Here is a 14,230-nt window from a genome sequence, read left to right as displayed (position 1 = left end):
AACTCTCTGCTAAACTGTAGCAAGGAATGTGCAGTGATTGCTATGTGAACAGTTACCTCCCGGTTTTTCCCAGCGCTTTACAATCTCAACTTCTTACATTGTTGCCAAGCACACAAATATCCTTGTTCCTTGTTATACGATTTCACATGTCCATAAGCGACTCCCCACAAATGGTAGCAGGCTGTTCACTTTGCTTTTTTCACTTAATATCTCTTTGAGATCGTGTCATATCGATACATTTACAGCTGCCTTACGTTTTCTTTTGGCTGCATCATAATTTATTTATCCAGTCCCAGCCATTTCGGCCGTTTCCAGTATCCTGTTATTACAGTCTCCGCAAATACACTTATTTGTGTACATGTACCAGTATATTTGTAGGATAAATTCTTAGAGTTATGGTTGCCGGATCAAAGTATATTGTGGCTGATGTGGTTCCTTGTCCAACATCCATTCCTGTCATTCCCATTGTTTAGCAGTCAGAAAGTTTGAACGGGCGGAATCGATCTCATCCCCAGCTTTTGGCGGGGTGCACTGTCCACGTAACCCAATCAGGGTAAGCCCATCCCCTGAGCCTCAGTGATTGGCTGAGGCAACCCGGGCCTCAGCCAATCAGTGCATAGCATTGTCCTGTCATTGGGATTGTTGACCCAATTCAAGTTAATGAAATGTTAGGGGATGTTTGTGGAAGTATTTGGAGGAAGAAGGTTTTTGGTTTGTTTTGGTTTTGGTGTTTTGCTCTTCTGAGAGAGGTAACGGAACCGGTTTTGTCTCTTCTTTTGGACAGTGCGGTGTGGCTGATGTAAAGCCTTCAAAGCTGCAGCCCTTTTGCTACCAGGAAGGAAGTCAAATTTATGATAAAGCTCACATTGTGGAAGGCTGAACTGACAGATGGAAGAAAATTAGGTCTTTGGTGATATTGTTCATCCATAGATTCAAACCAATTGCAAAGCCTACTCATCCCCTGGAGTCTGCAGTTGTAGGAATCAATAAATCCTCTTTATTGTTTAAGCCTATTGGAGTTGGGTTTTCTGTCACGTGCCAATAAAAAAAGGCATATGTACTTAAAATATTTTTTGATAACTTACCTTCCAAAGGTTATACTCTCCTACAACAAAACAACAAAATATGAGAGTGCCTGTTTCTCCACACCCTTGCCGAAACAATATCTTGTCAAACTTTCTGATATTGCCATTTTTATAGGAAAAGAGTGGTATCTCATTATAGTTTTAACACAAACTTTTTATCGTCAGGTTAAGCTTCTTTCTAGCATGCTTAAGTCACATGTATTTCCTTGGGATGGGGGTGTGTGTATATAGTGCTCGTGTCCTTTGCCTAGTTTTCTGTTTCTATTTATCTTTTTCTTATTGCTTTATAAAAGCGTTTTGTATACTAAGAAAATCAGGCCTTTATCATATGGGTCGAAATATATTTTCTGAGTTTCTCCTTTAGTTTTTGACTTTCTTTTTATTTTTGTAGTTTATAGCAAAATATACACAACATAAAATTAGGAAAGGAATAACGCTCCACAGACAGAGCGTGGTCTCCTCGCAAAGGCAGAGAGCTGAGAGGGACAGAGAGCCGGAGAGAAAGACAGAGAGAAAAGACCCCAAGCGTTCCAGGAATTCAGGTTATAGATCATTCTTAGTCTCTTTGAATTACAGTTTAAAGATTTTGCATAGCCTTTGATGGTATGGATGTGCAGTGTGACGTTTCGCCTGTAGCATTATGTCGTGTTAAAAGCATGCTAGTAATCCCCAGCCTTTGTTCCATAGGTTCCCCATGGTTTTGGCCGGAGGGAATGAATGTAGGGTACAAGTTAAGGACTCTGTTTCCCCTTCACGGTGTGGGTAAATGGTTTGTTAGCAATCCCAGCAGGACCCTTCCTTTGTTCTGTAGGTTTCCTCGTGGCCTGGCTGTGGAGCTGATCAGCACGTTGCAGGCTCTGAATACAGCTCGATTTAACATTTAGTTCTCATGCCTCCTCCGGCATTTACTCCACCCAATTACAGCGAAAGGCACATTCTTGTCAAGTGCACATTGGGTATATTTACCAGAATAGACTATATTCCAGGTCACGAAACAAGTCTCAACGAATCTGAAAGGATTCAAGTCATACAAAATGTACTCTCTGAAAATAATGGAGTGAAATGACATATCAATAACAGAAAGAGCTCTGAAAAATCCGCAAATACTTGAAAACAGAATAATCCATTTCTAGATAACCCATGGGTCAAAGAAAAAATCAAAAGAGTCGTTAGAAAATATTTTTAAGTGAATGCAAACGAAAGTGTAACATAATTTTGGGCATTCTGCTAAAGCAATAGTTAGGGGCTAATTTTTCTAGGGGGTAATTTCTAAGCACTAAACACCCATATTAGAACTTCAGCTCTCACTTCAGTAAAAAGAAGAGCCAATACAACTTTAAGTTTAAGAAGAAAAACAGTGAAAATCGAAATAGAAAGCAGTGAAAAAGATAGACGAGTGGTAGTTAGAAAACTCAAATTCACGGAGGCAGAAAGTAGCTTAAAGATTGGTTTCCGGGGGCTGTGGGAAGGAGGCAATGGGGAGGTATTGCTTAATGGGCACAGAATCTCTGTTTGGAGTGATGACCGCATTTTAGAAATAGACAATGGTGATGGTTCCACGTCACTGCGAATACATTTCATGTCACTGAATTAACTGTACACTTAAAAACGGTAAAAATGGCAAGTATCATTATAGATATTTACCACAACCTTTAAAAATAATATACTCAAACCGATTGAATTGTACAATTCGAAAGGGTGAATTTCATGGTATATGAATGTATATGTCGATAACGGTGTTTTAAAAAGTGCATCCTATGTGATTCCTTTCATATAAAACTCTAGAAAATGCCCGCTAGCACGTGGTGACTGAGAGCAACCGTAATTTGCTCACTTACCCCGTTTCCTTCTATCGCCTCCATTATTCCCAACACTTTCTCAGTTCCCCGGCTGCCTCTTTCTGTTACTGGTGGCCCTGAGGGGACAGGGGCCTGGGGGCGGGGGCGGCCCGACTCCGCCACGGGAAGGGTGAGGCCTGGGGATCCCCGCCCACGCAACTCGTACCGGGGTCAGAATCTAGGCAGTCCCCGATCACCTGTCACCGGTCACCGGGAGCTGTCCTTTAGGACCCTGCGACGCGTCGACGACCAGGCCGGCCCCAGAACTCCACTTCCCAGGAGGTGTCGGGGCGCAGAGCGGTGACCGCGTCCGACGACGGGGTGGGACTCGTTCGCTGCCCGGATGTGGCGCTGAGCCCGCCACCCCTGCCAAGCCCAGCGAGAGACGCCCGGGAGGCTCCGCCAGCGGCGGCCCGAACCGCGCCGGAGGGCGACCGCTTTGCCCGGTGAGCTGCCGAGCCCCCCAGGCCGTGCCCGCCTGTGCCTTTTGCTCGAGTGTCCCCATCCCCGGGACCTGAGTATGAGCCTGTCCTCGGAGGGCAGGGGTCTGAGGGTGGGTTGAGGCGCGTGTGTAGCAGGGGAGGGGGAGCCGGCTTTTTCTACGGGTGACTCCGACGCGGGCCACCCTTCAGTCCCAGGCCCGCGCCCAGATGAAGTCCCCGAAGCAGCCCCGCTGGGTGGGGAATGACGTGGGGACCGTGCCCAGCGGGCTTCCGCTGCCTCCCGATGGGCCGCGACGATTGCCCCTCGGGTGATGTCTTCGGTGCAGGCCGGTGCCCGGCTCGGGCTGGGGAGTGTTCACATGGCGTCCCCCGGCCGGGCGGCCTGGACTCTTCCTTGGTGGCCTCCGGTGCGAGAGAACTCCCCCGATGTACTGCGTGACTCGATGCAGAAAGCCCTAGATCGAAACGGGGACTTCGCTGACTTGCTCTGGTTTCAGAAAGCCGCCGACTAGTTTCAGGTGGATTACACTCGGACTTGCGGAAGGGGTGAGACTTGGGGGAGAATGTGCTAGAAACAGCGGTACTTGGAGCTGCACGTTTGTCCTGACCGTTGCCGGGTCTTTCCTATTGTGTGTCCAACCTGGGAGAAACCGACCGCCGTGCAGACCGGGCGTGAACCAGGCTGCTCGGTCGGCTGAGATGGGATGATTTAGAAGAAACTATATAGTTCCCAGGCTAACAGCGGAGGGGAGCCCTCTGGGGTGCAGCGCCAGGCTTCGCCGGGTTTGCAGCCCCCGAGGCATAACTAAAGATCTCGGAGCGGCGCTGGTGGCCGATGGCTGCCTACCTGCCCGCGCTCCCTGAGGTTGCAGTAACGGAAGATGGGGCTGCTGAGCGGCTCAGGCCGGAGCGGGCTCTCAACTGTCAGCTTCCCTTTGCTTCCCCACAGCAACGAGTTTCTCCTCTGAGCCAGGCAGTGCTGTGCATCCTCCTTTGCCTTTCTATGCGAGTCCCACCTTTAGCACGAGGTCGCCGCCTTCTTTTACTTTGTTTTTATACTATTTCCAGTCCCGCGGAGCAGGGCCCAAGGGACAGTGTGGATGGCGGTGGTGAGGAGGGGGCAGCATTGTGCTAGGTAAACAAGTGTTTCTCCTGTAGGGGACACACAGCATATCCGCCTTTGTCTCCTAACTGCCAGCCGCCTCTCAGAGCCCCCAGCCCTTTAAAAAGGTAGGATTTTGATTTTGAGGATTTGTAACCATTTTAAGCGTACAGTGTAGTGTTAACTACATTCACATGGCCGTGCAAGGGATCTCTAGAATTTTTTCATCTTGTAGAACTGAAACTCTATACCCGTGAAACAACTCCCCGTTCCACAGCCCGGGCCCCTGGCAACCGCCATTCTGCTTTCTGTTTCTGTGAGTTTGCCTATTCTAGATACCTTTAGCAAGTGGAATCATATCTGGCTTTTGGGGACTGGCTTGTTTCACTTAGCATGATGTCCTCAACCTTCATCCATGGTGTAGCATATGAAAGGATTTCCTTCTTTTAAGGCTGGAGCAAATATGTGTGTGTGTGTGTGTGTGTGTGTGTGTGTGTGTGTGTGTGTGTATTGCATTTTCTTTATCCAATCATCTATCAGTGGACATTTAGGTTACTTCTACCTCTTGGATATTGTGATAATGATGCAATGAATGTGGGTGTACAAATGTCTCTTTGAGATCCTGTTTTCAGTTCTTTTGGATATATTTTTAAGTATTATTTTAAAACCTTTTGACTCCGGAGAATTTCAGACATACACACAAGTAGAGAAAATAGCATAATGAACGCGCGGGCTGAGTAAATGAGTCAGTTGTACAAAACGGCCTCCAAAATACCTGGGACTTTTGCTGAACCGTCCCCTTTATAAAGTTTGCTACGGGTGAGGATGTTTTGAGTTTTCAGACCTGAGACATGCCAGCCGCACTTCATCATCTAGGCCGTCAGCCATCATTGTGACTTGAGGTCATCGCAATTTGAGTGCCCGGCGGCAGGCCATGTGTACCGGGGGTGCTGGTAGATGTAAACAAGCAGAAATGAGGGTAGACGCCCTTCCCCGGTTATAGAGACAAGGGCCCGAGTGTGGGCTGCGAAGTGGCCTTTGTGCCTACGAGCTTTGCTCCGGTTCAGCAACCCATCAGGCGCGCTATTGTCCTGAAAGCTGTCGCTTCGAGCTGAGATGCTGGACACCGGATGGTACCTACAGGAGGCTGGGGAAGTGGTTTGTACCAGCAGCGAGTGCTCCAGGAGTCCGGGGGAGAGAGAAGTGAATCCAGCCTGGGAAAGTTAAGGAGAGCTGTTCTTAAGGAATGTGCTGGTAACTGTCCTGTTTCCACCGACCTTGTCTGTTGGACCCTTATGCCTGTTCGTACAGGGACGAAGCCAGAGCTGGTGGTCAGTGACTGCCTGGGGTGCTTGCCTGCTGGTCCCGAATCATGCTCTGCACTTTTGGCTTGAGACCCACGCTGTCCAAGGCTTCAGGGTGGAACGGCCGGCCTGTCCTAACTGGCTGCGTGGGAAGAGAGCGACTCCTAGTGGACCGCCAGCTCTCTTTACTCCGACCCAAAAGGAGTCGTTTTGTTTTTGTCTGTATGATAACAGGGCCTAATGTACACCTTGGCTAATACGACGACAGGATGGGGGACGTGTCTGTTCCCTCAAATTCCCAAAGTGAGAAACTAATTGATTCTAGATTTTTTTTTCTATAATCCAATACACATTACAATTTGTCCCCTTTCCTCCATGTTCTGACACTTGAAGAAGTTAATGCTGTAAGAATCGGGTCTGAAATCAGAGCAGTAGTTAAGAAGCTAAAGAAATCGGAGTGCTCTCAGGCCCTGACAGGGCGGGCTACTGCTGGGGTATTAATATGGGGGTATGAACATGGGAGCTCACAGTAAATGTGCTTCTTGGAGATAATGAAGGCCGCGCCATTGACTCCCAAATACTTGATTCATGAAGAAATGGATGAGAGGATGGTGCTCCTTTGACCCTTGGTGTTATTCCGATAAGGCGGGACGGGGTGAGACCCTCGGCTTGTCTCATGCACGTGACAGACCTTTTGCCTTCCCCAGCAGAATAGTAGAGGCAGAATGGTCGTGAAGTCCTGGGAGCTTCTGACAGTTAATGAGCACCCCCTGTGGCGGCACTAATAATTACTGCACGTGCGTTCCTCTGCGTAAGCCTCAGGTTAAAAATTTGCCCAAGTTCACCAAGCTTAGGAGGAGAGAGGCCTGGGTTTGGCTCTGGGCGGCCCAACTTCCGAGCCTGGGCTCGTGCCCACGTCTCCATGTGGCCGCGCCGGACCGGCCAGCCTCTGTCTCCGAAGTTATGGTGTCGCTGATTTTCAGGATCGGGGGCATCCTTTGCTGAGGCTGTCGCCGCAGACCTTGTGAGAGCCTCGCTTCTTTTGTTTCAACTCTGGGAACCTCCTTTCTATAGCGATTTTTAAAACGAGTCGCCACGTATTTTAGCACCTCTGATAACGGTATATCCAGATCTTATGACACAGTGTGACGTAAATACCTATGTCTCCAAATGGTTTTGAATCTTTGGGGGCTCACAGCCCTTTTTGAGAATCTGATAACAGCTTTGGATCTTCTTTCCAGAAAAATTCACTTAAGCACATACATATGCGATCGCACACAACTTCACAGGCGGCTTTTGGGACCTACTGAAGCCTGCCCTCTAGCAGCCCACGGTAAGAACTCCAAACCTCCCCCGCGGTGCCGTTAGGGCAGGGCTGTGGGGGGCCACCTCCGTCTTTCTCTTCCTCAGAGAGAGAGAGAGACACGTTCGGACAGCCCGGGCTTCCTAAAGTCACCAGGCAGCCGTGAACGTTCTTTCTCTCTGTCTTGTACACAGGACTCCAAGCGAAGGATGCAGACGATCAAATGTGTGGTCGTAGGGGATGGGGCTGTCGGCAAAACCTGCCTCCTCATCAGTTACACGACGAACGCCTTTCCTGAGGAGTACATCCCCACTGTCTTTGACAACTACAGCGCCCAGACGTCGGTGGACGGCCAGATCGTCAGCCTGAACCTGTGGGACACAGCCGGCCAAGAGGAATACGACCGACTGCGAACGCTTTCCTACCCCCAGACCAATATCTTTGTCATCTGTTTTTCCATTGGTAACCCATCCTCTTATGCCAACGTGAGGCATAAGTGGCACCCAGAGGTCTCCCATCATTGCCCCAATGTACCCGTTCTGCTGGTAGGCACCAAGAGGGACTTGCGGGGTGACCTTGAGACGGTGAGGAAGCTGAAGGAACAGAGCCTAGTGCCCACAACTCCTCAGCAGGGCACTTCGCTGGCTAAGCAAGTGGGGGCTGTGAAGTATCTGGAATGTTCTGCCCTGATGCAGGATGGGGTACACGAGGTATTTTTGGAAGCTGTCCGGGCTGTGCTTTACCCTGCCACAAAGAAGACCACCAAGAAGTGTGTCCTCTTATAGCTCTCGGGGTGCTACTTGGGGACCGCACCCGAGGAGAATAAGGAGGGGGGGTCCCTTGACAGCATTTAACGATGCCAGCATGAGCCATTTTGCCTCTTCGGGAAACCCTAGGCTCCATGTCCCTGGGTTTTTGGGGGAACGAAGACAGGCCAGTCTGTACATGGCTGCTTGGAAGTTTGGTCTGAAGCTTTCAGAGGAAGTTTACGTGCGTATGTCTCCTGTCAGAATGCTCAGACGAGACACACCAGGTGCTGTTCTTCCCTGTCCTGGCCAGGCCACAACTAAACACAGCGGCCTCGTAGTGTTCGTAGGCTTTTGCTTGTCTTCATTTAAGTGGAATTTCTCGGCCATATTTACCATTGAGCAAGTGCCTCGCAGAAGGACAAAGCTCTCCAGTTTTCAAATAATTGCCTTAAACTCTCTGATGTACTAATTTTTGGAAACCAGTTTATGTGTGATTTTGGGGTGTTGCTAATGGGAGCGTTCCTTCCATTCTGGAGATGAGGTATTTTTGCAAAACTGGTCAGGCAGCATTTTCCAGAGTTTTGTGAGGTGCTTGCAGATAGATTATTTCTTAAAAGGGCTCTGTGGTCAAATAAGTCAGGGACCAGCTATTTAAATAAAGCCGAACAGGTTCCTCCTACTGCAGGAATTTATAATTTCTGATAAGTATGCCATATTTCCCAAACTTATTTCACTGAACTTTTTTTTTTTTTGGTGCTATTCAAAACAGTCTCAGAGATGCTGGCTTAGTAGGAAGTAGGAATTCCTATGGAGGAGGTTATGAAAAACAGCATAATGTGGCCCTGTTCTTTTTGATATCGCTCGTGAAAGGAACGTTTATCACCACGGACTTATTACTGTTATTCTCCCATCCTCTGAAGATGGGTGTGGCACTTGCTGCCACGGATGTGGGATGTGATGGTCAGACCGCTGTCAGATGTTTTTTTTTTTTTTTTTAACGCCTACAGCACCTGGCATTCCTAGGCGGAGCTGTCAGATTCTGACAGCACTGTGGGCCTGGGAGGTGGAATTAACAACCCCTCTGAAAAGCTGTGTCTCTGAGGCTTCCGTGTGGCCTTTTTCTTTCTGTCACCTTTTGTTTTAGGGAAATACCACTGAAGGTTAACCTTCTCACATCAACCAACCAACCAGCCAATCAAAATGTCTTGCCAGTCACTGTCAGGGAGTTCCGTCATTCCCTCAGACTTCTCTTCTGTCGTTGTTCCTCTGAGTCACTGTAAAGGCTACCTTGCTCTCTTCCTGTCCCTCCATCCTCTGTACATCTGCGCGTGCGTGTGCCTGCGCGTGCGTGTGCCTGCCTGTGTTCCGCCCTGTGTGCCTTTTTAGGTCTTTTAGTTGCTCCGAGAGGTGGAGTGTGTCGGAACCGCAGGTCCCAGAGCTGTCACCCTTGTAGGACTTTGCTGGAGTTGCTCAGCCTGCCGTGGGCCAGTAGGAGTCAGATTCCGTATCCAGTGGGCCTGCTGCTCATCCCTGGTTGTATTTCCGACCTTCTTTGTTCGATACGGAGGAAAAACTTACTTCACCTGGCAGATAGCACTTGACAGCTCCACCGTGCACACATGCTCTCATCCTGCCAAAATAGCGCTGGAGTTTTGAGAGATTGAGAGATGGAACTAAATGGATCACATACCTCCCCCTGTGGCGGGTGAAGTGTCTGTGCTTTGCCCGGTGATGGTCTGGCTGTGGCTCCGTGACAAGATGCGATCAGAGTAGCCTCAGACTAACAATCTCCCACATACGGTTGCCAGATAAAACACAGTAATATCACATGTGACGGAAGGAAACTAGACTTTGGAGTATGCAGATGTCGTATTATAAATTCGTACGCGTGAAACTTATGTGTTACTAACCAGTGTTACCTCCAATAAATTTAATTAAAATCTTAGAAAAGAATCTTTTACAAATAACTTTTTAGTATAATATGCACCATGCAATATTTGGGACATACTTACACTTAAAAGTTATTTGCCGTTTATCTGAAATTGAAATTTAACGGGGCAGCCTGTATTTTTATTTGCTAAATCCGGCAAGCCTACTCTTGGACATTCTGGAACCTGGTGGTCAAGCAGGAGTCAAGTACTGATGGAAGCTAAAAGGCTATGTCAACTGTCTATTCACCCCGCTTTTCTCCCGGTTGCCTTTTTCGCTCGCCAGGGACTGAAGTATTTCCTTTTGTTTAGCCTTCGTCACAGCACCCCCCACTCTCCGCAGTCCTCTGTGGGTGTCTATTTCTACACCAGCTGATTTGTCGAAAGCTGTGGAGGAGCCGGGACGCATAGTACTGTGTGGCACCTGACTTCTCAGTTTCAGTGTACTGTATCTGTTTTCCTTTGTGTGACCCAGGGGCGCCTGGGTGGGGGTGGGGGTGGGGGATGGCAGGGATTCTATTTGAGCAGTGTTAACTGGAAGAGAGTGAGGGTGGCCCTCCTCAGCTGAGGCCCAGAAGCACTTTGGAAAGTGGGGCTGCTGTTGGAGAAGTGTGGGGACGTTGGCGTCAGCTGGCCTGCGGGTCTGCGTGCCCTCTGTCCTTGGTCGGGCTCCCTGAGTTGCCCCACGGGCAGCCAAGTGCAAGCACTGTCGCCCAAGTGTGTTCCGGTCTCAAGCTGTTCTGACTGATGCTGCTGGGCTGCTTACAGGACTTCATGTTTGAACGGGGCCGGAAATGTGCCTGTCACCTATGTCTCTGGGAACTTTCTATTTAGCCACTGAAAATCTTTTAAGTGGCTTTTAATAGTGCCTCCTGCTCCCCTTTGCCTGGCAAAGTCCCAAATATAAGCCTAGGTTTGATATGGGGAAACCTGTGTCCTCTACTGAATGTGGGTGTGATCCACAGGCCTGAGAGAGTGGCTTTGTATTGGGCTGATTTGATGGTCCTAAGCATACACTGACATCTTGATTTTTATACTTGAAAGGAATTTGTATGAAGACTAACATGCTAGTATCACTTTTAACTTATTCATAATGAATGGTAATAAACTTTTCTGACTTTGCTGGGCCTGTTGCATTCTAAGAAATCGAAGAAATTCCTCACCCCCCTCTTTGTTTTGAGTGGTTTCTAAATGCTTTTCAACTTGCAAAGGATAGAATAAGTGTAACTGTCATACTGAACACTGTATCTGTGTGTAACTACGTACTTTTCTAATCGGACGATTAGGATAGGGACCTGTCTGCCCTGCTAACTCTCATTCTCTAGATCCTGTCCCGCTCCCTCACTCTCTGCCCCAGCTGCTCATCTCCAGAATTTAGCTACATTTCTTAGTTTTCGCTAATGACAGATCAGTTAGTTTCCTGTAGGGGATTTTTCTTTTATTACACTACATTTGGTAAACAGTTATCAAGCTCCTACTGTGTTACAGACATTACTGTTCTAGGGGCTGGGACTGTCCTTTACCTCTCCCAATTATCTCAGGACAACGCTGTCCTTCCTGTTTGTTATAAAAATGAACTAAATCCTGGCTGGTAATTTATATAGCGCTGGTGAGAGCACTAGTAAGGAAGAGAAAAACCATGTTTTGTTTTCTAAATAGCTTCATTGAGGTATAATTTACACACCATAAAATTCACCCATTTCAAGTATACAACTTAACGATTTCTTAGTAAATTCATTGAGTCATGCGACCATCACCAAAATCTAGTTTCAGAACATTTCCATCACCCCAAAGAGACCTCTCGTGCACTTAATCCCTGCCCCCCAGTTCTAGGCAACCATTTTTCTTTTCTGAACATTTTACATAAATGAAATCACACAATAGGTGGTCATTTGGGTGAGGGACTCGCTTCCTTCATCTAGCGTAATGTTTTCAAGGTTCATCCAGTTTGTAGCACATATGGGTACTTCATTTCTTTTTATTGCTCGATAATATTCCACCATATTTTATCCACTCATAGATGAGGGACATTGGTTTGTTTCTACTTTTTGGCTATTGCGAATGACGCTGCTGTGAGCCTCCATGGACAAGGTTTTGTGTTGACGTGTTTTCAGTTCTCTTGGGTACATACTTAGGAGTGGAACTGCTGGGTCATATGGTAAATCTATGCAAAAGCACAATTCGAGTCAAGAATGGCATCTTCAATATTTATAGTATCTTAAGTCCCCTTCCGCATTCTACAGGCCTCCATCTACCTCTCATTGAATCTGCTTTTCCTCAAGCACAGCATCCAAGAGGCAGTACAAGGTGCATTCAAAAACATTCGATCCTGGTTTTTTTTTTGTCTTAAATATTAATATAGCAATAGTATTCTACTAACTTTTCATTACTGAAGTGCAGCATTTCAGCTACTGTGCAGGTTTTGGCAGAACTTTATCTGGCCTAGAGATATAACTACTCTTAAAGCAGTCCATTGGACAGCCATGCGATAGGGTACTAAGCAGCCATAAAAAAGAATGAGGAAGAGCACTACGAAGTGGTACCGTGTGATTTCTAGGCTACGTTATTAAGTGAAAAGAAGCAAGGAGGAAAGAGTAACTATAGTATGCTACCTTTCATGTAATGAAAAAGGAGAAAGAAGAACATATACACTCATTTGCTCACTTTTGCACAATGAAACACAGACAGCACAAATATCGAATCATTATGTTGTACACCTGAAACTGTTATATGTCAATAATACCTCAATAAAAAGTAATAATAAACACCGAAAGGGTAAATAGAAATGAAGGCAGATGGTTACTTACAGGGAGTGGGTGGGAATGGGGTAGAGGGCATGGCAGCGAGATTTTTCTGGGAATAGCTTTTTATATAGTTTTGACCATGTAAAGGTTTACATAGTTTAAAAATAAAATCATATATAAAGGATAATAAAAAACAAATCCAAAGTTGAATGCAAAGAGAATGGCACAGAGGAAAAAAATGATTTGAGTAATTTTTAGTATATCCTCAGTAGGGTATATTCCAAGGACGGAAAACTGCAAAGAACTTCTGAACTTGGGTTTGTTGTTGGTAGTGATATTGGTCTTGTAATTTTGAAGAATAAATATATTGCTGTTGGAAAGCAGGTTTTTATTGTAAGAAAAGCAAGATGCAAATATGAAACAGGGAAAAGTGAGGGAGAACCCTGTGGTATTGGATTTAAAATGGGAGATATAAATATAAAGTATGTATGTATGTATGTATGTATGTATGTATGTATGTATGTATGTAGCTCTCTCCACTGAAAGGGCATACGAAGATGTCCCAGTTTCTAAACACCATTCTCCACTAAAAAACAAAAACAAAAACAAAAACAGGGCTGCTTGGAGAAATGGCTTATATTAGGTCTGGGACAGGGAATGAAAAGAGTAAACCCAGAGCACCTTGTGCCAAAAAGCAAGGGAAGTGCTCAAAGATTAATGGGTCCTATGGAAAGAACACAGGAGCTGAAGTGAAGTGGTTCCCACTGGACAAACTTGGGACAGTTTATCAAAAAGGATAATGATGGTGCTAGCTTATAACATTAAAAATGCATCAACAGAGTCTATGGCCTGAACAAGCCCGATCCCGTCTGATCTCGGAAGCTAAGCAGGGGTGGGCCTGATTAGTTTAGTACTTGGATGGGAGACCACCTAGGAAGACCAGGTGCTCTAGGCCTAAAAAATAAGGCATTGTAAGCTGACAAGGTCCTTGCAATCTGTGAGGTCAATGTGACCACGGAGGTAACAAAAGAGGAAGTTCTTTATTGAATAAGTCCAGTTAATAAATGTAGAAGGAATTTAAGATTTTTCTAAATCTTAAATTTAGAATTTAAGATTTTTCTAAATCTTAAATTTTTCTAAATCTTAAATTTGCACTCTCCCAATATAACTGATTCAGGTGAAGATCATCAATGGATGCTAAAACCCTTGGGATTTAAGGGTCACGGTGAACAGAATATTCACATACTCTCTAAGTATCATCCCATAGATTATTGACAGATTACAAAAGGAAAAACATGCCTTTGCAATGGAGAGATCTGATGGTCATTTTTTGAAACGTTGAAATTGAGCATCACCAGTATTGGGAGAACCTGACATTGTGCCTTCTGGTAACCTGAATCGATTTGGAGAAGCCATCAGACGATTTTAGCATATGGAGCACATTCCAAACAGACAACTTGCCTGGATTCTTCCAACAATGTACTCTCATGCGATGCAAAGAAAAAGGCTGGTCGATTCTGGAATAAGAGACTAAGGGGAGGTAACCAAGTGCAATGCACGAAACTTGAGAGGATGCTGGATTGAAATGTAAAATGCTCCGATTAGGACAATTGGGGAGCTATAAGTACGCATTTTATGTTAAACGGCACTGGAGCAATGTTGCTTTTTAAAGATGTGATAATAGTGTCATGGTCGTGTAGAAAAATGTCTTATTTTCGGGGCGAAGATTCACGA

The 14,230-nt window shown here is 46.3% G+C and overlaps 1 protein-coding gene across 1 annotated transcript; it reads left to right on the top strand.

The window, feature by feature from the left end:
• The first annotated feature begins 3,082 nt into the window (after nt 1-3,082).
• LOC105299599 (rho-related GTP-binding protein RhoG-like) lies at nt 3,083-10,879 on the top strand. Its single transcript, XM_011371423.2, has 3 exons — nt 3,083-3,369; nt 7,014-7,105; nt 7,270-10,879. The coding sequence occupies exon 3, from the start codon at nt 7,285-7,287 to the stop codon at nt 7,858-7,860; it is 576 nt and encodes a 191-aa protein (XP_011369725.1). The 5' UTR covers nt 3,083-3,369; nt 7,014-7,105; nt 7,270-7,284; the 3' UTR covers nt 7,861-10,879.
• The last annotated feature ends 3,351 nt before the right edge of the window (nt 10,880-14,230 follow it).

This window comes from Pteropus vampyrus, unplaced genomic scaffold (assembly GCF_000151845.1).
Source record: "Pteropus vampyrus isolate Shadow unplaced genomic scaffold, Pvam_2.0 Scaffold191, whole genome shotgun sequence".
NCBI classification, from domain to species: domain Eukaryota; kingdom Metazoa; phylum Chordata; class Mammalia; order Chiroptera; family Pteropodidae; genus Pteropus; species Pteropus vampyrus.
This window is presented reverse-complemented; position numbering and strand designations above follow the sequence as displayed.

What these genes read in the sequence shown, in the direction of transcription:
- LOC105299599 (XM_011371423.2), top strand. Translation starts at nt 7,285, where the DNA reads ATGCAGACGATCAAATGTGTGGTCGTAGGGGATGGGGCTGTCGGCAAA.